We start from the raw sequence: 25782 nt of genomic DNA, 5'->3' as shown, positions 1-25782 counted from the left end.
TTCCAATCCTGCTCCCAGTCCTGCACCCTATGGGTCGTTCCCTTGTGGTCGGCCCAGAAGCAAGATCTGTCCCATACACCCACCCACCACCTCCTCCCTACTGCAGTCCAGTCACAAGCATGTCTTTCCCAATAAGAAAGGCATGGCTGTGTGTGAAATCAGCCATGTTATGCCTCAACTATGCTGCAATTACTGTACAGCATTCTATACTTGACCGTTTGGTTGCTGAACATGCTGCGAATCGCAAAACTAATGCCTTCACAACAGCTGCATGACTATGCAGGCCATTTGGATATTCCTTTCCAGCACAAGTTCCTCTGAACTATGCAGATGGGAATTGCCTCTCCAACATATCCCGCGCTCTAGTAATCTCCCTGGCCTAAACCTCTGCTAACGTGTTCCCATTGCATCACCTTGCATTTTTACTACTCTCTCCTGTCCATACCACTACTTCTCCATACAGATCATGCAGCACTGTCTTCTCCCACTACTCTACCCCCCCCCCCCCCCAGCAGGCATTCTTCCTCTCCTTCCCTCCCTCACTACCCCCTCTCCTCACCTCCTTTTCAACCCCTGTCCCTTCTCTTGCCCCTTCCTTCCTCCCTCTTAATTTTCACCTCTCTCTCTTCCACTATCGGTCAACTGACAATCCAAGACAGGTTTGGAGAAGTGGATAAACAAGGGTTTCTACTGAATCACAGTATTCCTCCCAGTTTTATTATCAGAACTAAATAGCCACAAGTACCAATAGTTCCTAACAGCTGTCCGACCATAGTTATTAGAATACATCTCGCTGGGCATAAGGTAGACCTGTGGTAGCAACAAGGTAGTTGTTTGGCCTGTAGCGACTCCCTTCGTTCACCTTCACTAACCGCCACAGATGACATGGTGCACCAGCCAAAAAGCAGCTATCATTAAAGCTCCTACCTGTCAATGGGTCACTGTGTTTCCCTAAAACTCACACTGGTCACTTGTGCCCCAGGTAGACCTTTGAGGGGTACACATTCTGGGAGACACATGCCTCCAACATCACTTGCTCAGTCTCCGTTCTTGCTTTGATGAGGTAACATCTTCCAGCCACACCCTCGGCAGCTTGTCTCACACAATGCCACATAGGTAGTTTCTTCACTGGAGTTCGCATTAACAGCAGGCATTTCACACTGGTATTTAGCTTCTGGGTTTCCTTGCACTTTGGCAAACGTGAGATGTTCTACCACTTGTCACGCACCCCGTTTGGAGCTGTGTTTCCTCAAAGGATTTTTGTCGTGATCCACCAAAGTCTGATGCAAGATGTCAGGCAATAGGCGTACCCAGTTGCTGTACTACTTCAGTGCCTATTCATCTGGGATTTGAGTGACACCAGTTCTCCTTTTCACTACCCCAATGACACCAGTTCTCGCTTTTCTACATTTCCCTGTAAACTACTCCTGAATCCTGGACCCACCTCTCCTCTCCTGATCAGTGCTGCCAAAAATTCAGCTATACCAAATTATGGGGTGCATAGTGCATACCCACTCGCTTGACTCAGGTCTGCCACCATGTACTCAAGCAGGTTTCACTGTTGCAGATGTTATTAATCCCATTCTGGGCACTGATTTTCTTGGCCATTAGCACCTACTGGCCAATGTAGTGAAGTGTCTTTTAGTCGACAGTGCCTCTGGTCAGGCTATCCACTGCAGTTTAATTCTACCACATATTTTGCGGCAAAACAGCTGGCGATTTTGAACCCATGCCAAGCTACTGCAGAACTTATCCTCCTCATCTGGCCATTTAGTGCCCCCCAGAACATTCAGCATGACACTTCACCACCAACCCTGGCCCGCCAGCTGGTTTTCTGCCATCCCCACCCCACATCTGCCAGCTCCTGGGACCTTAATGTAGCCAGTGAACTGTGATTTTCACAGTCTGTGGCTGACAAAGATGATGCTCTGACCTCATAGGTACCTGTTGTCGCAACAGTTATCTGACACCACCACTGTTAGCACCTGTATTATTGGAGCAACAACACTATTTTACAGCTACCAGTGCCACGCACAGGAGTTGCCCAGGCCCCTCCTCTCAGCGGAGACTACAGCACTCATGTGGACACAGCAACAGCAACCCACGCATGACCCCCTTGGTGCGCTTGATTGGTCTTCAACATCACACCTGATGCCACACACCTTGTGGTGCCCGACACCCTCCTCCACTGCTGCCCTGCCCTGCCCAGCAACCATCAAGATGCCGCCCAACAGGCATCCTCTGTCAGCTTCAAGCATCCCTCTGCTCTGCTGGTACCACCATGTTTGTCGCCGCCACTGAAAACAGCAGATGATGTGCTGTGCTGGACAGAAACCAGCAGTCAGCAAAGCTCCTGCTGACCAATGTGTCACTGCATTTCTCAAACACAGACACTGCATACTTCTGACGCAGGCAGATCTCTGACCACCACACTTTCTGAGAGCCACGTGCCTCCACCATCACCATTGCTTTCCCTGTCTCTTTTCATGGTTCAATGATATAATACCTACTAGCCATGTCCTCGACACCTTGCCCCGCACAACGACATATGGCTTGCGTCATTAGCTGCCGTGCTTCACCAGACTTCGCATTAACACCAGGGATTTCGCATTAATATTCAGTTACTGTGTTTCCTCGCAGTTCGGCAACCATGAGAAGTTCTACCACGTCTCCCACAAGCTGTGTTTCCTCCAAGGATTTTTGTTGTAGTTCTGCTATGTCTGATGCTGGATGCCTGGTTTGTCCCCCTCCCCTTCCCCCTACTGGTATCTGCACCTGGGTTACTTGATGAAGTGTGCTCAGTGCAGTGAGGTCTAGTGAGTGCCAGAAGTACCAGGCAACTTAAATTGCCATTTCATCCCCAGGCACTCTCATATTCCTATACAGCCAAGCATGCACAGAAAAGAGTTTCTTTGACCAACTGTGCTCGCTCCCTTCACCTACAGGGGCTCCAACTTTGTCCCAATTACACCGAGTTTCTTTTCACTGAAAACCAGAGCATTACAGATATTCACACGCACTTGCAGAATGTCTACGAAGGCCTGGAAATGACCGAAAGTATGGTGAGTCATTTGGCAAGGTGGCTGTTATCATCGCGCAAGATCATGCAAACCTGTCCGATCTCCCATGTGCTGGCCAGTTGCACTTAGCTGTGACTCCTGCAATTCTGGAATGTGTGGACACTCCTTCGAGGTGATCGAAGGATCAGTCAAACACCTCACTGCTAAACTGGACATCTCTGTCAGTAGTGCTGACACACTCAGCCCCCAGTTGGGGTACTCAAGGGTGTGTGAGCATTGGGTTTCACGCCACGTAACAGAAGACCATAAAAAGCACCGGAGGACCATCTGTGCAGAATTGCTTGCATGTATGTATTGAGGCTGGTTGAGACAATTTTTTGCCAAACACCGTCACAGACAGTGAAACATAGGCTCATCACTTCAATCTGGAAACAAAACAGCAATCCACAGACTGGCGCCATACTATCTCTCCTCCATAGTAAAAGTTCAAAGCCACACCAAAAGCCGGTAAATTATGGCCACTGGCTTCTGGGTCTATGATGGGGTTATTCTGTTTGAGGTTCTCCTTCATGGTGCAATGATCACCTCTGAAGCCTATTATGCTATTCTCAGTACATTGAAGAAACAACTTCCGTGTGTTTGCCAGGGCTAAAACGCACATTAAATTCTCTTTCTCTGTGACAATGCAAGGCCTCACACAAGTCTGCGCACCTGAGAGCAGCTCAAAATTTCATTGGACTGTTCCTCCTCACCCATTCTACAGCATGGATCTTACATCTTTCGACTTCCACCTGTTGGGCCCAATGCAGGATCCACTCCACTGGAAGCAGTTGGTGGATGGTGGGGAGATTATTGATGCAGCAAGATATTGACTCTGATGTCGAACAGTATAGTGCTACCATGAGAGCATACAGGCTTTCCCAATAAGATGGCCTACAGCCCTCAAACTGAACAGAAATTATTTTGAAAAATAGAGTTTTGTAGCCAAAAGAGTGGGGAATAATATGGTGTATTGGAGTCCAGCCATAGGGAACTTTTTCCTTTCTTGCAGGAACTCAAACTGATAATGGCATAGTGTCAACCACAGAGGTCATCCATCCCCCCCCCCTCTCTCTCTCTGTCTCTCTCTCTATCTATCACACACACACACACACACACACACACACACACACACACACACACACGCACAGACGCACAGACAGACAGAAATGTGAAACAGCACTGAAGCCCAAAATCATTTCCATCACATTGTTTGCTGTATGCGCAACGAAATCATTAGTATCTACCAACAACAGTTAATACTGCACTTGAAACAGAGATTTCACTTTAGACTTTGATTTCTACATGAGCACCTCTACACTGACACCTTTTGAACCCAATTTAGCAACTCAGGTAAATGTTTTGTGTGTTATTTACCTTAGAAGCTAAATGAACTCTCTCCTGGGTAGAAAAAGATATACATTATTCAAGACAAATTCAAATTAACCATCCACAGGTGTACCACTATTTTCTTACAAAACCTCTCCTCGATTTCCACAAAATGTAGCAAGTCATAATCAATTCAGTAAATAATATATATGGGTAGTAAGTACAGAGAATATTTAACATTTTAATTACCTGCAGTTGTGTAAGATGGCTTTGTTCAACAGAGTGCAATGAAGGAGTCATAACAGACTCTGGAGAAATTTCTGAAAATGAAAGAAAATGTAAATACACTATCAGCAGAAAATTTGTGAATCTAAGTATGATTAATCATGTGACAATGATCATTAGCCTTATCAATAAAAACAAAACAAAAATGTTGAGTGCAGATTTAAAATTCAAATCTTTAAAAACATACTATTAATATACATTCTTCAAAGTGAAACAGTATCATATTTCTAATTTCTGTGTTTCCCAGTGCATGGAAAATTGTTTTTCTGCAGTACACGCAAAAAAAAAAAAAAAGTCTGAAGATATCCCTCTAATTATCTTATTCATCCCAAAACCAAACAAAATAGACAGCACGATGTAACAATAATCTTCTTGGAGGTTAAACACATTGTCACATCATCACAATGAGAGACATGTAAGAAATGCTACAGGTATATAAATACTTCTTGCCCTTCTTTTCTTTTTACACAAATCTAAGTAGTTTCAATTTACCATGACATTTCTGACAACATCTCACAACTTAAGACTTCTATCTCGTTCCCCTCCCTTCCCCTTCTCCTCAAGTCTTTAAAAGACTATGTAAAAGAGCTAAAGTAAACAATATAAAAAGTTTATACAGAGAGGAATCAGATGTAACATGACAAAACAACAAAAGTATTAGCTGCAACATATTCTTTGCGAAGCAGTTTCACCTTATTCAGTTCATGAATAAACTGAATTATTTTGAGTATCACTACAACTTGACATTGTTAACTAGTAGCTACCTCTAGCCACTCACATTTCATGCAAAAAAAACAAAATCATTAACACACATTTCACAGAGACTTGGATACCTGCAGCATTAACACTAATGCATAGTCATTTTTGTATAATTAATAAAACAAGTGTACCTTGTTTTAATGTAGCTTGATCTTCTTCCTTCGAGTGCAATTTGCGTTCTCGTTTTTTTGATAATTCTGATATTTTATTCTTCAACATTGTTGCCACTCTTCGAAGATCATCTTCCATTATTAGCCCAGATTTAACCTAGAAAGAACATAACACTATTACAATCTAAGTAAACATCATATGATCTGTTAGATAAGCAATTATTATTTTATTCTGCATCAACTATTGAGATACTGCAGTGCTTCCAATCAAATCAACAATTTTACAACACACATAAGCTGGAGGAAAAAATTAAGTCACATGCATGTGTTAGGATATGTTGAAAGAAACCAGTTTATTGTGTAACCTTTCTTCCACACCATTAATGGAAGATACTGCTGTATTGCCGTACTGACTCCTTACAGTCCATCCAATACGTATGCTTATCATGCCATTTGCATTAAAACTGAGGACATGTATTGTAAGTAAAACTCCTCATGTACCACATTCTTTGTACCACCTGTAGCAGATAATCTTTTCAGCCACTCAGGTTATTAGCAGAGCTACAAAAGAAATAACATTTTTAGCCTTGTAGTAACCAATTAATGGACAGGGCCATAGCACAAAATGCTCAATCACACTCAACACACCAGTGATTGCTTTTTAAACACCATCAGTTTTCAAATCACCATCACAGAAAATCCCTCAATATGGTGCAACAGGTAAGCAATGAAAGTCAATATTACACATTTAACTGTACAACTTCTGTCGAAAAGTCAGAAAATGTACAGCAGACGACATGAAATAACAACACTGTCCTTCATGATTAAAAAAAAATAATAATAATAAAAATAAAAAATAAAAAAAGGCTCTCCATCTTCAGACCACGAGTGGCCTACCAGGACCATTTGACCACCATGTCATCCTCAGGGGAGGATGCAGATAGGAGGGGCGTGGGGTCAGCACACCGCTCTCCCGGTCGTTATGGTGGTATTCTTGACCGAAGCCACTACTATTCGGTCGAGTACCTCCTCAATTGGCATCACGAGGCTGAGTGGACCCCGAAAAATGGCAAGAGCGCATGGCGGTCTGGATGGTCACCCATCCAAGTGCCGACCACAACCAACAGCCCTTAACTTCAGTGATCTCACGGGAACTGGTGTAACCACTGTGGCAACGCCGTTGCCCCCTTCATGATACGAAGTGTGTTAAATTAATCAGTGACTGATACTTACACTTCATTTGAAGAAGAAGAAGAAGAAGAAGAAGAAGAAGAAAGCACTGCACACGTCAAGATACAGGGCAAAAAAAAAAAAAAAAAAAAAAAAAAAAAAAAAAAAAAAAAAAACACAATCATCAAAATTTTAAAATTTACGTGTATCAACACATCGGCACCTAAGTTAAAATTAACTGAAGAGTCATTCTTAATTTGCTTGTTGGTAATGTCTGAATAATCATTCTTTGGATAAATAACAGCATAAGCAGTTCATGGGAGTCACACCACTACTGTGAAGTTTACACAACAGTAACAAAAATTCCTGGCACAATACATTTTACCTCTTGATTCAGAGAGGACTAATAAAGTGATGGGTGGTATGTCATGACACGGAAAATGTGTGGGGGATGTGAAAAGAGTTCAGCATGATAACACATTCACTTTACATGCTACAGTAAAAATGTCAGCATTTTAATAACTGAATGAGTCAATTTCAGTGCACTTTTGTTAGGTGGGCAGACGGGTACACACTATAGTAAAACAGATGTGAACCATACCAATGCTGCATTTTGGAGATCACACTGGAAAAATCAACTTTCAACTTTCACTTACACTTAAGAGTCACATTCTACCCCTAAAAATAAACCTTGTCTCTTCATTTTATAAATCAATAAGTCATCACTGATGACACCAGCTTTTTCACTACAGAAATTCTAAACTGCTTGGACACATCCTCAGTAACAGGAAAAGTACCGGGTGACCCAAAAATGCATTAACATTTGAAAATGCACCTTACAGACTTATGTACATAGAGAGGTAAAATTTCATACACATGCCTGAAATGAAAAGGGGTTTTACTGAAACCAAGGTGGTCATTGGATGACCAGACCAAAGCGCTACTGCTGCTTGGACAGTTCAGGGAAAAATCGATGTGTTTGCAGGTTCATCTCTGCAATATGAAGCCAGCACTCATGAAGTCGTTCATTGCACCAACAGTCCACAAACTACTGTTCGGAAGCACTATGGAGTGTCCTCCAATGCTGATCATGCAAAATACAGCATCACCATGAATTTTTAGCTACCAATTTTGTGATGCGGACAGCATTTGCGGTGTGGGCACTTAAAAAAATTAGGGAAGATGATGATTGGTTGTCTAACGTTGTTGTGGCCTGACGAAGCCCATTTTATACCCTGGTGATGACTTTCAACAATTACAAATGCAGAATCTGGGCTACCAAAAATCCTAGAACTGTCATGGAAATCCCAGTGCATGCTGAGAGGGTCATAGTGTGGCGTTTATTTACCACAGAAATCGTGATTGGACTCTTTTTCTTTGGGAAAATGCGGAGTGTTGCTTTTCAAACTGTCAGCATGACTGTTTAATGTATGCCAATATGTTACAGAATCACAACAACCCTAGATTGGCTGCTAAACTGATGTACCTTCTCTCGTCGCCAAGTTTGCTACAGCAAGAACAAAGCGATTTATAGAATGTAGGACACAGTGAAACACCTAAGGTGGAAACATGTAAGGGTGAAGAACAGCAATACAGGTTACAGAATACGCTGAGCACTCGGCTATCACTTAAATGACACTGTTTCTTTGGCAGCTCACCACAGCGCACCAAGGCCCCAATCCAGGTGGCCTCTATAAGCCGACCTGTGATCTGTATGGACATACTATCTCTGAAATCACGTACATCGTGAGTGAAGATACATCGTGAACACCTGCTGGAATGTACAATTTTTAGGCAGGATGGTGCGCTGCCCCGTACTGCTACATGTGTGAAAGATTGCTTATGCACATTGTTTGGGGAGGATCATGTGCTACACCACCACACTTCTGCACTGCCTTGCATCCCATGTCCCAGACCTCCAACTGAGTGATTATTGATTGTGACGTTACATGAAGCTGCAAGTCTACTGCAATCATCGGACCCCATTAGGGACACTAAAAGACAAAACATGACATCAGTTTCTCACTATACTTCCTAATATGCTGTACAGTGCTGTCACAACATTGTCCCTCAACTGCAGGTGTCTTGATGAATGACAGCCGACATGTTGAGCATTTGTTATAAAGAACATAGCATTTTCTAAGAAATCAACAGTCATGCTAATTATTGCTTTTATCTAAAAACAAAGATGATGTGACTTACCGAACGAAAGTGCTGGCAGGTCGATAGACACACAAACAAACACAAACATACACACAAAATTCTAGCTTTCGCAACAAACGGTTGCTTCGTCAGGAAAGAGGAAAGGAGAGGGAAAGACAAAAGGAAGTGGGTTTTAAGGGAGAGGGTAAGGAGTCATTCCAATCCCGGGAGCGGAAAGACTTACCTTAGGGGGAAAAAAGGACGGGTATTCACTCGCGCACGCACACACACACACACACACACACACACACACACACATATCGATCCACACATATACAGACACAAGCAGACATATTTCAAGACAAAGAGTTTGGGCAGAGATGTCAGTCGAAGTGGAAGTGCAGAGGCAAAGATGATGTTGAATGACAGGTGAGGTACGAGTGGCGGCAACTTGAAATTAGCGAAGATTGAGGCCTGGTGGGTAACGGGAAGAGAGGATATATTGAAGAGCAAGTTCCCATCTCCGGAGTTCGGATAGGTTGGTGTTGGTGGGAAGTATCCAGATAACCCGGAGGGTGTAACACTGTGCCAAGATGTGCTGGCCGTGCACCAAGGCATGTTTAGCCACAGGGTGATCCTCATTACCAACAAACACTGTCTGCCTGTGTCCATTCATGCGAATGGACAGTTTGTTGCTGGTCATTCCCACATAGAATGCATCACAGTGTAGGCAGGTCAGTTGGTAAATCACGTGGGTGTTTTCACATGTGGCTCTGCCTTTGATCGTGTACACCTTCCGGGATACAGGACTGGAGTAGGTGGTGGTGGGAGGGTCCATGGGACAGGTTTTACACCGGGGCCGGTTACAAGGATAGGAGCCAGAGGGTAGGGAAGGTGGTTTGGGGATTTCATAGGGATGAACTAACAGGTTACGAAGGTTAGGTGGACGGCGGAAAGACACTCTTGGTGGAGTGGGGAGGATTTCATGAAGGATGGATCTCATTTCAGGGCAGGATTTGAGGAAGTCGTATCCCTGCTGCAGAGCCACATTCAGAGTCTGGTCCAGTCCCGGAAAGTATCCTGTCACAAGTGGGGCACTTTTGTGGTTCTTCTGTGGGGGATTCTGGCTTTGAGCGGATGAGGAAGTGGCTCTGGTTATTTGCTTCTGTACCAGGTCGGGAGGGTAGTTGCGGGATGCGAAAGCTGTTGTCAGGTTGTTGGTGTAATGGTTCAGGGATTCCGGACTGGAGCAGATTCGTTTGCCACGAAGACCTAGGCTGTAGGGAAGGGACCGTTTGATGTGGAATGGGTGGCAGCTGTCATAATGGAGGTACTGTTGCTTGTTGGTGGGTTTGATGTGGACGGACGTGTGAAGCTGGCCATTGGACAGGTGGAGGTCAACGTCAAGGAAAGTGGCATGGGATTTGGAGTAGGACCAGGTGAATCTGATGGAACCAAAGGAGTTGAGGTTGGAGAGGAAATTCTGGAGTTCTTCTTCACTGTGAGTCCAGATCATGAAGATGTCATCAATAAATCTGTACCAAACTTTGGGTTGGCAGGCCTGGGTAACCAAGAAGGCTTCCTCTAAGTGACCCATGAATTGGTTGGCATACGAGGGGGCCATCCTGGTACCCATAGCTGTTCCCTTTAATTGTTGGTATGTCTGGCCTTCAAAAGTGAAGAAGTTGTGGGTCAGGATGAAGCTGGCTAAGGTGATGAGGAAAGAGGTTTTAGGTAGGGTGGCAGGTGATCGGCGTGAAAGGAAATGCTGCATCGCAGCGAGGCCCTGGACGTGCGGAATATTTGTTACAAGGATGGTTTCCGGCGGTAACAGATTGGGTAAGGATTCCAGGCGCTCGAGAAAGTGGTTGGTGTCTTTGATGAAAGATGGGAGACTGCATGTAATGGGTTGAAGGTGTTGATCTACGTAGGCAGAGATACGTTCTGTGGGGGCTTGGTAACCAGCTACAATGGGGCAGCCGGGATGATTGGGTTTGTGGATTTTAGGAAGAAGGTAGAAGGTAGGGGTGCGGGGTGTCGGTGCAATCTCTGTCCTATCCAAAGGCCTCACCTTCAGCCCCACTCCCAGATTCAACCAAACAGCCCTCGTCAAAGATTTACTGTCCTACACTCATACTCTCTGCTGGAAATATCACTTTGCCACGAAGAAAAATGATCCTAATCCTACTCCTAATGATCCAACTCCCCAAGACACCATCCAAATTGAACCCTGCCTGGAACAGTTCCGTCCTCCGTCGCAGCGGGACCCACCTCCTCTTCCTCAAAATCACCCTCTCCAAACCTTCCAGGAATTTCTGACTTCCAGCCTTGCATCTCAATCCTTCTTAAAAAACCTTAATCCTACTCCCAACATCACCACTGCTGATGCCCAGGCTATCCGTGATCTGAAGGCTGACCAATCCATCGTCATTCTTCCGGCGGACAAGGGTTCCACGACCGTGGTACTTGATCGTCGGGAGTATGTGGCTGAGGGACTGCGTCAGCTTTCAGACAACACCACATACAAAGTTTGCCAAGGTAACCCCATTCCCGATATCCAGGCGGAGCTTCAAGGAATCCTCAGAACCTTAGGCCCCCTACAAAACCTTTCACCTGACTACATCGACCTCCTGACCCCACCGACACCCCGCACCCCTACCTTCTACCTTCTTCCTAAAATCCACAAACCCAATCATCCTGGCCGCCCCATTGTAGCTGGATACCAAGCCCCCACAGAACGTATCTCTGCCTACGTAGATCAACACCTTCAACCCATTACATGCAGTCTCCCATCTTTCATCAAAGACACCAACCACTTTCTCGAACGCCTGGAATCCTTACCCAATCTGTTACCCCCGGAAACCATCCTTGTAACCATTGATGCCACTTCCTTATACACAAATATTCCGCACGTCCAGGGCCTCGCTGCGATGGAGCATTTCCTTTCACGCCGATCACCTGCCACCCTACCTAAAACCTCTTTCCTCATCACCTTAGCCAGCTTCATCCTGACCCACAACTTCTTCACTTTTGAAGGCCAGACATACCAACAATTAAAGGGAACAGCCATGGGTACCAGGATGGCCCCCTCGTATGCCAACCAATTCATGGGTCACTTAGAGGAAGCCTTCTTGGTTACCCAGGCCTGCCAACCCAAAGTTTGGTACAGATTTATTGATGACATCTTCATGATCTGGACTCACAGTGAAGAAGAACTCCAGAATTTCCTCTCCAACCTCAACTCCTTTGGTTCCATCAGATTCACCTGGTCCTACTCCAAATCCCATGCCACTTTCCTTGACGTTGACCTCCACCTGTCCAATGGCCAGCTTCACACGTCCGTCCACATCAAACCCACCAACAAGCAACAGTACCTCCATTATGACAGCTGCCACCCATTCCACATCAAACGGTCCCTTCCCTACAGCCTAGGTCTTCGTGGCAAACGAATCTGCTCCAGTCCGGAATCCCTGAACCATTACACCAACAACCTGACAACAGCTTTCGCATCCCGCAACTACCCTCCCGACCTGGTACAGAAGCAAATAACCAGAGCCACTTCCTCATCCGCTCAAAGCCAGAATCCCCCACAGAAGAACCACAAAAGTGCCCCACTTGTGACAGGATACTTTCCGGGACTGGACCAGACTCTGAATGTGGCTCTGCAGCAGGGATACGACTTCCTCAAATCCTGCCCTGAAATGAGATCCATCCTTCATGAAATCCTCCCCACTCCACCAAGAGTGTCTTTCCGCCGTCCACCTAACCTTCGTAACCTGTTAGTTCATCCCTATGAAATCCCCAAACCACCTTCCCTACCCTCTGGCTCCTATCCTTGTAACCGGCCCCGGTGTAAAACCTGTCCCATGCACCCTCCCACCACCACCTACTCCAGTCCTGTACCCCGGAAGGTGTACACGATCAAAGGCAGAGCCACATGTGAAAACACCCACGTGATTTACCAACTGACCTGCCTACACTGTGATGCATTCTATGTGGGAATGACCAGCAACAAACTGTCCATTCGCATGAATGGACACAGGCAGACAGTGTTTGTTGGTAATGAGGATCACCCTGTGGCTAAACATGCCTTGGTGCACGGCCAGCACATCTTGGCACAGTGTTACACCCTCCAGGTTATCTGGATACTTCCCACCAACACCAACCTATCCGAACTCCGGAGATGGGAACTTGCTCTTCAATATATCCTCTCTTCCCGTTACCCACCAGGCCTCAATCTCCGCTAATTTCAAGTTGCCGCCACTAATACCTCACCTGTCATTCAACATCATCTTTGCCTCTGCACTTCCGCTTCGACTGACATCTCTGCCCAAACTCTTTGTCTTGAAATATGTCTGCTTGTGTCTGTATCGCGCGAGTGTATACCCGTCCTTTTTTCCCCCTAAGGTAAGTCTTTCCGCTCCCGGGATTGGAATGACTCCTTACCCTCTCCCTTAAAACCCACTTCCTTTCGTCTTTCCCTCTCCTTCCCTCTTTCCTGACGAAGCAACCGTTTGTTGCGAAAGCTAGAATTTTGTGTGTATGTTTGTGTTTGTTTGTGTCTATTGACCTGCCAGCGCTTTCGTTCGGTAAGTCACATCATCTTTGTTCTTAGATATATTTGTCCCACGTGGAATGTTTCCCTCTATTATAATTTTATTGCTTTTATATCACAAGAACCGCCATCCACTGGTCTTATGTACACATTTTTTTTTTAACATCATGTCATTTCAAGCATGTGGGTCAATATTTAGGTCTCCACCTACGTTAATCCATGAAGTACTGAATTTTGAAACGTTAACAGACTTTTGTGTCATCCTATACTGTTCCCCACCACAGAATAAGTATCTTGATACATTCATTATGTGAGTTATGACATTATTGGTTCTTCCTGATAAATTATGCTGGATCAGGATTCAAATGCAAATCTCTGCCTTTCTTTATGTAACAATAACAGTCTGAAACAAGTGTAAATATACAGTTACCACTTTATTTATTTGATGAAGTATTCCTATGTCACCAGCCAAGTTATAGTTTTGACCTGATGTGATGTTTTAACAAATTACATGATTTGATTTTATGTATTACAAATTGCTGTTGAAAGACTGAATACAAACCACTGGTTTGTTTATGAAACAACTTTTTCACTACTACTCACGATTTTCTTTATATTTACATTTTGCATTATGTATTTTGAGAAATGATTCCCATTTCCAAATGTGTTTTCTGTGTGCTATGCAATTTAATCGTGATTTCATTGTGTGAGGTGCTGTATTGCTCTGTTGTATTTTCTGTTATATATAAAAACAACCACAGTTTATAATAATTAATTTTTGTGTAGAGGTAGTAGTGAAATTTAGAAACAATCTCTACTTATCGTTTTCTTGACATCCACTTGTGCAGAAACTCACACATACTAAACATCACATACAATTTTCTGTGCACAGTACACCATGACAACAATAAATGAACAAACAGCTGTGAAGATGTTTTCACATAATGTCAATACAGATAACACTATAGGTCATCCACAGTATATACTTTCATATAGAGGATATTTATTTTAATAATTTGGATCATCATTTGCTTACAGGTATATTTTTACAATGGTGCTGATCTCTATGTATCATGATTTTTACTTTAGCACACTGTCTAAGCATCTTAAAGACTTCACTGATTTACTTTCCAGTTTCTCATTTCATATTTTACCTTCATACTTATTGTAATATTAATATATATCTGGTTCTTTCAACAGAGCCATTTTATGCTGAGTACTTTAACATTTTGTTCTACTTTTCCAAATGTATGTCCTGTGTCATTTGTGGTCTTTAATGTGCTCTGTATACCTGAAGTTGATATCTTAGCCTGTTTTCCCCAGCCAGTACATGGGACTTTTCCTGGCATGCAATTTTATATACTTCAACTTCAGAGTCCAAATATGAATCATAAATACACTATATGTTATGTATTATTTTTGTTCTTGCTTATAAGTTGCACAGAACACAATTTTAATTATGTGTCTTTTGAAGATATAGAAGATATTTGCAATCCTTCGTGATGTACTGTCAAAATATGGAATGCTATAGAAAGATTTGTTTGTATTTATCTTCTATGGGGTGGTTTGTGCCTGGATCTTTCTTTACTTTGCCTACTACTGAGACAACCATGGAAGTGTGTAGCCATTGGCAACTGCAACCTGTTTCCCTATGTTTATTTCCATTTTCATGTTTTTTTTTTTTTTTTAAGCTAATTTCAACACCCTGTGCAAAACTGACCTATATGTTGCTTATTTATGAATGTTTGGGTGACATGAAGTTGCAGGGCTTGTGATGTTGGTCATTGTATTTTACCTACAAAGCTCAGATGTTCATGTATGGTTGTGTCTTTTGATATTTAAATCTAGGTATTGATCTTTTTCTCTTGGTTGTACTCCACTGTAAGTGTGATTTACAGTGCTATTTATGGACTGCAGACCAAAACCGCCCCTTCCTGGTGGAGAACTGCATGGACATATCCTGCAGACAGAGGTGACAGCCCCTTGTCCCTTGTAGTTGTGAAAAATGTTGTGGTAGTGGTAGTAGTTAAGCAGCAGAAGCAGGCGGCACACCTCTTAAGTCTCAGGATGGTGATCTACACACAGCTGATTGCACTGCTCTCACACAAGAATGTTCTCAATGAATTACAATTATGACAGAATCTTGCAGAGAGTTTAGATGGACAGACTGTTCTGCCCGACTACATCATAGTGTAATCACATTTCCACTTTGTCTTTAATCTCAGCGTATCAAACTCCGTTGGTATTCCATTGGTACATCAACCAAATGTAATGCTGTACCTTGCAGCATTGATTAACACACAGGAGGCATTAATATCCATCACAACTAGAAGACTGTAGGGGCACAATGCATCTTTGGTGGCGTACACTATGTGATCAAAAGTATCTGGATACCTGGCTGAAAATGACTTACAAGTTTGTGGTGCCATCCATCGGTAATGCTGGAATTAAATATGGTGTTGACCCACCCTTAGCCTTGATGACAGCTTCCACTCTCTAAGACATATGTTCAATCACGTGCTGGAAGGTTTCTTGGAGAATGGCAGCCTAGTCTTCACGGAGTGCTGCACTGCAGACAGGTATCAATGTCAGTTGGTGAGGCCTGGCACGAAGTCAGTGTTCCAAAACGTCCCAAAGGTGTTCTATAGGATTCAGGTAAGGACTCTGTGCAGGCAAGTCCATTACAGAGATGTTATTGTCATGTAACCTCTCCCCCACAGGCCGTGCATTATGAACAGGTGCTCGATCATGTTGAAAGATGCAATTGTCATCCCTGAATTGCTCTTCAACAGTGGGAAGCAAGTAGGTGCTTAAAACATCAATGTAGGCCTGTGCTGTGTTAGTGCCACGCAATACAACAAGGCGTGCAAGCCCCCTCCATGAAAAACATGACCACACTGTAACAACACCGCCTCTGAATTTTACTGTTGGCACTGCACACGCTGGCAGATGACGTTCACTGAGCATTCACCATACTCTCACCCTTGCATGGGGTCATCACATTGTGTACCGTGTTTCGTCACTCCACACAACTTTTTCCGATGTTCAATCGTCCAATGTTTACGCTCCTTAAACCACAAGTGTTTGGCATTTACTGGCATGATGTGTGGCTCATGAGCAGCTGCTTGACCATGAAATACAAGTTTTCTCACCTCCCGTCTAACTGTCATAGTACTTGCAGTGGACCCTGATGCAGTTTGGAATTCCTGTGTGATGGTCCATATAGATGTCTGCCTACTGCGCATTACGAACCTCTTCAGCAGACAAGATCGACCTGTACGCTTTTGTGCTGTACATGTCCCTTCACATTACTGCTTCACTATCAGATGGGAAACAGTGGACCTAGGGATGTTTAGGAGTGTGGAAATCTTGCATACAGGTGTATGACAGAAGTGACACCCAATCACCTGACCACGTTTGAAGTCTGTGAATTATGCAGAGCGCACTATTCTGCTCTCTCACGAAGTCTAATAACTACTGAGATCAGTTTTAGATTAGCTATGTTAATGTGTGCTGGGAATGTTATAAAAAAACATAGTGGGAATTGCAGTACATGCAGATGTAATTAACCAATGCAGTGGGTTCTACCTAACCTTATTAAGGAAGTTTCAGTGGGAAACAGTCACGGGAAATTTTTCAGAAGGTAAATCCAGGATACTATTGTTTCTGGTCACTGCAACTTTTACCACTATCGGCAGGTACTACCACCTTTGCAATTATGTGATAGATCACCTGGTGCTCAATTAGTAGAGAAGAGGTTCAGTCCAAAAATTATGAATGACTTCATATAGGGCTCACATGCCTCAATAACTTCATAAAAAGATGTTAAATAGCAAATGTGTAAAAATATGGTACAGAAAGTTCTGGCAGAATGTAAATAATTTAGGTATAAAGGAAACATCGTACGGTATAGAGGTGAGAATTTGGAGGTAATTGTGAAAACGCTACAAAGATAACTGATGTTTCACATAAACAAATAATATGAAGGCAACATTTACTTAAACATGGGTGGCAAGGACCATTATGTAGGACTGCAGAGCTATTGGCAAAGTGTGCCACTTACACTATCTGGTTATAACACAATACTAATGCTGACTCCTTACCATTTCACTTGCAACTCCATCAGCATTGTCATTCTGCATATCAAACTCAAACTGAATAGCTTCATTTTCCTTATGTTTATGACTTCGTTTCTTTGGATCAAGTACTCTCAGTCTAAATTCCACTTTAGGATTTTCTGATGCAATTACATCCTCATTAGACACCATTTCCAGGCGAAGACCCAAATCATCAGCAAAAAACTCATGGTTCATCAGATCTTTGACCCCTGGTCTGAAAAGGTACAATAAAAATGCATAGTCAATTGTTGTGACAACTCAGTTCTTTTATTACACAAAAGACACTAAATGTAACATCCAGTCATTCTACATAGCAGAAAACTCAAAAATGACTAAAACACGAAAAATTAGAAGAAAAGTTCTTCAATTACTGCTACAAAGAGCACGCAACAAGTGGGTGAGAGTAGACAATGGGAAAAGGGGGGGGGGGGGAGTGGGTGAAAGTGGGTGAGAGTAGACAATGGGAAGGGGGGGGGGGAGTGGGCGAGAGTAGACAATGGGAAAGGGGGGGGGGGGGGGAGTGGGCGAGAGTAGACAATGGGAAAGGGGGCAAATGGGTGAGCGTAGACAATGGGAAAGGGGGCAAATGGGTGAGCGTAGACAATGGGAAAGGGGGCAAATGGGTGAGAGTAGACAATGGGAAAGGGGGCAAATGGGTGAGAGTAGACAATGGGAAAGGGGGCAAGCACGAGACAGGCGACAGTGGGGGAGGGGGGAATTGGATGAGGCGAAGAACTGGGGAGTGAGTAGGGAGGGTGGGAAGGAAGGTGGTGAGGTCAAGAGTGAATGAGGGGAGGGGGAGGGGGAGGAGGGGGAGGAGGAGGAGGAGGAGGCAAAGGCAAAGGAGGAGGAGAGAAAAGCAAAGAAAGAGCAGGAGGAGGAGGAAGAGGAGGAGGAGAGAAAAGCAAAGAAAGAGCAGGAGGAGGAGGAGGAGCAGGAGGAGGAGGAGAGAAAAGCAAAGAAAGAGCAGGAGGAGGAGGAGGAGGAGGAGAGAAAAGCGAAGAAAGAGCAGGAGGAGGAGGAGGAGGAGGAGGAGGAGGAGAGAAAAGCAAAGAAAGAGCAGGGGGGGGGAGGGGGAGGAGGAGGAGAGAGAAGCTAAGAAAGAGGAGGAGGGAGGGAGAGATGGAGATGATGATGATGATGATGATGATGAATATTATTATTATTATTGGTTTGTGGGGCGCTCAACGTAGCATTCATCAGCGCCCATACAGAGTCCCAATTTTTACACAGTCCAATTTTACCACTGTCACCAATTATGATGATGAAATGATAAGGACAACACAAACACCCAGTCCCCGAGCAGGGAAAATCCCCAACCCAGCCAGGAATCGAACCCAGGACCCCGTGATCCAAAGGCAGCAACGCTAGGGACTAGACCACGAGCTGCGGATGAAGGGAGAGAATTTAGCTTTCACATTCAAATAGTTGAATACAAATCTGAAAATGACAGCCATATGGAACAAATTCTCAATCCTATATACAATTTTTCTGTTCTACTTAATGCTGAAATGACATTTTCTGAAGTTATGGATGTTAATCCTCTTACACAATCTATCGTTTTTAAATTGTTTATGATCCTTCCCAGTGTTTCTTGCCAGTTATTAACTTGTATCTCAAAATATCACCTCACTTATAAGAATCTCTTGGATGTTTTGAAGACAAAAGTAACAATACTTCCTTACAGTAAGAAGAAAGCTGTGAAAACAAAGCACAGACAGTGAATAAATCACACTGTTACAAATTATTGCTTCTACAGCATTTATACCATTGCTATTGTTACATGCTTACATCTAATTATAGTTTCATTAGTTGATGAAGTACAATACAGCTGAACTTACCTCTCTTCCTTTTTAAGCCGAATACACTGTTCTATGATGTCTTTTATTTCAGGATTTTCGACTTTGTCAAAACTGGCTGGCTTCACACCCTGAAAGACATTCATAATTCAAAAATATTTATAAGGTAGAACATTTACAGTCAAAGGAAATGGAGTTTCATTTACAATTAACTATAAGAAAGTTCTAAAAGTTTTAGCATTTATCAGTTATCCAGAACCAAACTTCATAGGCAGTCAATGTCTTTCCATAGTTATCAACAAGATAAACAAATTTAAATTATTTTGCTGGAAATGTCCAAAACAGAAAGAAACTAACAAGGCAGATAACAAACAAAGTTCAATAGAACCAGTTTGAAGCTTCCAATTTAGTTTCACACAAAATTTTAAATAATTATATTAAACATTTATCCAAATATATATCTCTAAAAGCTAAAGAACATTACAAAAACACTCTAATAAACATTATAGTACTAGTCAGACGAATCCAGTGTTTCAAAAATTAACTCTTTGGTTGAACATGTAGAGGTGTGGTGCCTTACACAGACTGTGAAGATCTCTAAATGGGATTTTGCATAGAAGGAACTACTATATCTAATGTATTTGTTTATGTGATTTTGGTAGGGTGGGATTGAGGGTGTTTGCTTAAGTGTGCAAGACCATACCGAGGAACAACATCAAATTTTTTTTAAAAAAACACCCATGGTTTACACACAGCTGTACTGCCATCTTATTACAAAACCAGTTTCAGTCATAGAAAGACGACCTACAGGTATAGCGTGACAGCAACCAGATGTACAAGGAGGTGACAAAAGTCATGGGATAGCAATATGCACATATACAGATGGCCGTAGTATCACATGCACAAGGTATAAAAGGGCAGTGCATTGGTGGAGCTGTTATCAGTATTCACGTGAAAAGGTTTCAGACACGATTATGGCCATACGACAGGAATTAACAAACTATGAATGTGGAATGGTAGTTGGAGCAAGACACAATGGAAATTCCGTTTAGGAAAACATTAGGAAATTCAATATTCTGAGAGCCACAGTGCCAAGATTGTGTCTAAAACACCAAATTTCAGGAATTGCTTCTCACCACAGACAATGCAGTGGTCAACGGCCTCCACTTAACAGCCGAGAGGAGTGGCGTTTCCATAGAGCTGTTGGTGCCAACACACAAGCCACACTGTGTAAAATAACTGCAGAAATCAATGTGGGATGTAAGATGAAAGTACCCATTAGGACTGTGTGGCAAAGTTTGGTGTCAATGGGCACTGGCAGCATAGGACCAATGCCTTTGCTGACAGCACGACACCACCTGCACTGCCTCTCCTGCATTTGTGACCATATTGGTTGGACCCTAAATGAGTGAAAAACTGTGGCCTGGCCAGATGATTCCTGATTTCAGCTGGTAAGAGCTGATGGAAGGGTTTGAGTGAGGCACAAATCCAATGAAGCCATGGACCCAAGTTGTTAACAAGGCAATGTACAAGCTGGTGGTGGCTCCGTAATCGTGTTGTCTGGTCCAACTGAATCGATCATTGACTGGAAATGATTATGTTCAGCTACTTGGAGACCATTTGCAGCCATTCCTGGACTTCATTTTTTCAAACAATGATGGAATTTTTATGGATGACAATGAGCCATGTCACCAGGCTACAATAGTTCATGATTGGTTTGAAGAATATTCTGAATGATCTGGCCACCCAGATCACCTGACATGAATCCCATTTAACATTTATGGGACATCATCAAGAGGTCAGCTCGCGCACAAAAACGTGCACTGGAAACACTTTCACAATTACGGATGGCTACAGAGTTAGCATGGCCCAATATTTCTGCAGGGGACTTCCAACGAATTGTCGAGTCAATACCATATTGAGTTGGTGCACTACACCAGGCATACGTAGGTCTGATATAATATTACTTGGTATCCCTTGACTTTCGTCACCTTATTGTATGACAACTCATATTCATTATCAAGCATATCAAAAAAACAAAACGTCAATTCAACAACAAATCTGGTGCACATATAGCCTACAGTATAACTGTAGTGAAGCACATGGCAAGACACTCTTATACAGGAGTCACATGGGGCTTTGTGCCAGTGGAGAGATTTGCAATAAATGCAGACTAAGTAAGGAGCCAATACCAAAGATTTCTTTCCGTAAAACCAAACTGGGGAGCTAGCTACCTCTGAACACCAGGGATGCTTATTGCTAAGTATTTCATTTGGGAGTCGGTGTGATGGTCAAACATGTGTATGTCTGAACAATGCTCCAGTATGAATGATTTTTTGAAGCAAAATTTAAAGCTTCAGCTTTCCCTTTGCTATCTGATATTGCCACATCAAACTGCAAAAAAGAATGTATAGAAGCCCTTGACCCACTTAGAGATTTTGCATAGGAACATAATTTCCTTGTGTGCTCGGCAGGATCTTTTGATAAGGTATGATGACAGGAGCTTATGTCTGCTTCGCCTATCATTTTATAGGCACACTAAATTCTAACTTTTTCCTATCACATTTCCACGTTCTTTTTGACCAAGAGTGCAACAATCTCTGCTTCCTCGGCATTTTCAGAATTTCTTTTATTGGAAATGGAAATGCCTTGTGGCTAGCGCCTCCAGTCGGGTAGACAGTTCGCTTGGTGCAAGTCTTTCGAGCTAACGCCACTTCTGCGACTTGCGTGTCAATGGGGATGAACGCGTGATGATAAGGACAATACAACACCCAGTCCCTGAGTGGAGAAAATCTGCAACCCAGCCGGGAATCGAACACGGGCCATTAGGTATGATATTCCATCGCGCTGATCACTCAGCTACCAGGGGCGGACATTTCCTTTATTAAACCACAGTGAATCTTTTCCTTCCTAAATTCACATACAATCAGTCTAAACCTGGACCATAATTCTTTTGTGGCAGAGGAGGGCAGGGGCAGTACACATAGGGGGCGGCAGGGGGGCCGCATGCACAAGGGGCGGTAGGGGGGGGCAATCTACACAGGCAATGGTGGGTAGGGCGAGGGGAGGAGGTAGGAATGAGAGAGTACAAAAATGTACTTATGGAATAAATTTGAGTTAGTAATAGCTATTACTCTGTTTAAAGATCACAAGAGTGAAAACATTAAGACTGGAATGGAATTCCACTATTAAACCCAGAGGAGAGAGTGGATAGTAGGAAAGAGTACACTGAAAGCCATCTATAAAGTGGCCGACTTGTCCAATGATGTGGTAGAAGAAGAAATCGAAGGCGATATGGAGGATGTAAAGGATCCAGTATTTGAGTTGGAATTTAGCAGAGGTTTGGAAGACTTGTGACCAAGTAAGGCATAAGTGGCAGATAACATTCCATCGTAATTTCTAAAATCATTGGAGAAAGTGACAACCAAATTACTATTGGAGTTAGTGTGCAGAATTTAATAAACTGCAGAGAGAATAGACTTTTAGGGTTGGTGGGAAGGGAGAACAGCAATGCATTCCAGAACACAGGAAGGGCAGACAGTGCTGGAACTATTGCACAAGCAGCTTAACAGCACATGCATCCAAGTACCTGACAAGAACAATGTACAGAAGATTGTGTAGCGTCGCAAGTTGTTCCGAGAGAACTTTTGTTTTAGGATAGCTTACTGTATGTAACTTCGTGGGCTGATATCTAGTGGTCTACCTGGGAGACATACATGCATCTGTCACTGCCTGCCATGGGAAAGTTATTCATTGTCTCTTATTGAACGCGTACATTCACCACCTATAAGAATCTATCTAAAGGATAGTAGTTTTTCTGTAATCACTTTCAAAATTTGTATACTGCACTTTGTTATTAATAGAAAGGTGGTGTGAAAATCTCAGCTTTCTAATGGGCATATTTTCGGAGATAGAAAAATTTACTTTAAAGTTAGAAAAACTACACTTAAGGAAGGAAATTCACCTGGGAACATTTATGACTTTTTTTGGTCGTCAATTGAAATTCTCACCTGAAGTATCAGGGTACAGAATTATTTAATTGAAATTTAATTTAAAAATTTAAAATACCTTACAATTTTTGTAGTATGAAATCTAGGATAACTTCAGAAAGAACTATTAAAATCAGTATTTATTGTATTATGTGTTATGTGAGCCTGTTAGTAAATGAGTGTGTGTATGTGGGACATTCATCGAATTTCAATATTGCATTATATAGTGTCTTAAGTAACGTGCAAGAGTTATACAAGCCTGTCATCGTAAAATGATCTTAGGGGATTTACCCACTTTGCTGATGACACATGTCTAGGTGTGATTGCTATTGTAACAGAGCAGCCAGAAAGTCAGCTGGAGTAAAATCCGTATCTAAAGAATATTTCCAGAATTATTGTCTTCTCTTTTTCATTTATTAAACATTACTATAATATTTGTACGTCAGATTGACGCAAATGCGTCTGTGTATAAGGATTGGTGCAGACCAGTTTTGGCGTGAGTATGATCACAAGAGAGTATTCCGATTGGCAGTCAGTATGGTCAGCCAATCAGACTTGAGACTGTTCCCACTTGTTACCTGATAGTGATACCGAGAGTGAGGCTGGAAGAAGCAAGTCGCTTGCTAGTTTTGAACGTGGATGGTCATGTTACTAGTGCCAGTAAAAATAATGTGTAAGATGAAGAATAACCTAGTGTTTGAGTTATTGGTGAGCTAAGTCAATAGCAGTTGTTGTTGAGGACTGCTTGGTGAAATTTCAGAGGTTTTAACTTAATCTGTTCAACAGGTATTTGCATGCGAAATATTGGCCTTCATAGAATCTGCATGGCATGTTTCAGTATTCATCTACTGAGCATTTTTGGCGAGCAGTTTCTTTTTTAGATATCCAGAAGAAGGACCAACTGTAATAACTCATATTAGTGGTGAAATTAATGACTGTGAAAACGTTGTTTAATCTGGGTCAGGTTTGGACAGATTTCTGGCTGCTGTGCGTGTGAAATGTGTGTATGAATCGTGAACTGGAAGGAAATAGCCAATAGTTTAAATATGGACTGAATAGTACCTTTTCTTTGGTTATCAAGGACAAAACAAATATTATTGTGCGGAAATTTCAGACATTATTTTCCAGAAGCCAATCCATTTTCTTACTGCCCGATAAAACTGGATGACAGTATTTCTACAGAACTTTCTTTCAGAACTAAAGGTGCGCGACCTCAGTAATTGTAAATATTAGGTTGTGTTTTTTATCAACACTGCTTTTACATCATCTTGTAAGTATCTACATTGCCAAATGAAGGGACATTGAGCAGATGCCATTCTGAGGTAGGTGAATTTTAATTTGCAGCCTGCATAGTGACGACGACGAGTAGACACGAGAAATTAAACCCCGACCCGCCGCAAGTGGAGAAGAAAATTGAGGATATGTTTCATAATGATCAGTCTGACTTTAGGAAAATTAAGGTAGCAGGGAAGCATTTCTGATGATGTGACTGATAATGGACACAAGACTGAAATAAATACTTTAAGATCAAGAACAAAGTGCTGGAATTAAAATGGGTGTAAATGAGGATGCAGTCTTTTACCCATACTATTCAGTCTGTACATCAAAGAAGCAATGACAGAAATAAAAGAAATGCTGAAGAGTGAGTTTAGAAGTAAAGGTGAAAGGATGTCAATGATAAGATTCACTGATGACATTGCTATCCTAGATGAAAGTGAAGAACTGTAGGACTTCTTGAATGGAATAAGAAGTCTACTGAGTGCTCACTGTGGATTGAAAGTGAACCAGAAGAAAGACTAAAGCAGCAGGCAGCAACAGAAATGAAATTAATGGTAAACTTTAGCATTACAATTAGTGACCATGAAGTAGACATAGTTACGGAATTCTGGTATTTTATAAGTAAAATAACTTGTGACAGATGAGAGGAGGAGGATATTAAAAGCAGATTAGACAAAGAGCACATTCCTGGCCAAGAGAAGCCTGCTAGTGCCAAACATACACCTCACATTGAGGAAGAAATTTCTGTGAACAATTATTTGGAGCATAGCCGTTAATCATAACCTGTTGGGAAAAAAATCAAAGCATTTGAGATGTGGCACTATACAAGGATGTTGAAAATTAGGTGGACTGATAAAGGAATGACATAGTTTTCTACAAAATCAGTGTAGAAAGGTGTGTATGGAGAACATTGCTAAGAATATGGGAAAGGATGATAGAACATGTGTTAAGGCACCAGGGAATAACTTCCATGGTACTAGAGGGAGCTGCAGAGAGTAAAAATTGTATGGGGACATGGAGTTTGAATACATCCAACATATAATTGAGGACATAGGGTGAAAGTGATAATCCAAGATGAAACGGTAGGAACAAGAGAGGAATTCATGGAGGGTCACATCAAATCAGGCAGAAGGCTGAGGAATGGCAAGGACAGTGAGTCTGAGAAAAGGTCAGCTGAATGAGGATGAGT

General features: G+C 42.6%; 1 protein-coding gene across 2 annotated transcripts in view; it reads right to left on the bottom strand.

Moving 5' to 3' along the window:
- The window catches only part of LOC124556848, a 332788-nt gene that overhangs the window by 171948 nt on the left and 135058 nt on the right, over positions 1-25782 (bottom strand). For both annotated transcript variants that reach the window (XM_047130867.1, XM_047130868.1), the window contains exons 9-12: positions 19369-19457; positions 17513-17741; positions 5564-5699; positions 4638-4708 (exon numbers count right to left, since the gene is read on the bottom strand). In XM_047130867.1, the coding sequence (XP_046986823.1) occupies positions 4638-4708; positions 5564-5699; positions 17513-17741; positions 19369-19457 (525 nt within the window). The remainder of the gene's footprint in view (positions 1-4637; positions 4709-5563; positions 5700-17512; positions 17742-19368; positions 19458-25782) is intronic.

The sequence above is a fragment of the Schistocerca americana genome, chromosome X (assembly GCF_021461395.2).
Source record: "Schistocerca americana isolate TAMUIC-IGC-003095 chromosome X, iqSchAmer2.1, whole genome shotgun sequence".
In the NCBI taxonomy this organism is placed as follows: Eukaryota; Metazoa; Arthropoda; class Insecta; order Orthoptera; family Acrididae; genus Schistocerca; species Schistocerca americana.
Note: the sequence above shows the minus strand (reverse complement) of the source record. Positions and strands in the feature narration are given on the sequence as shown.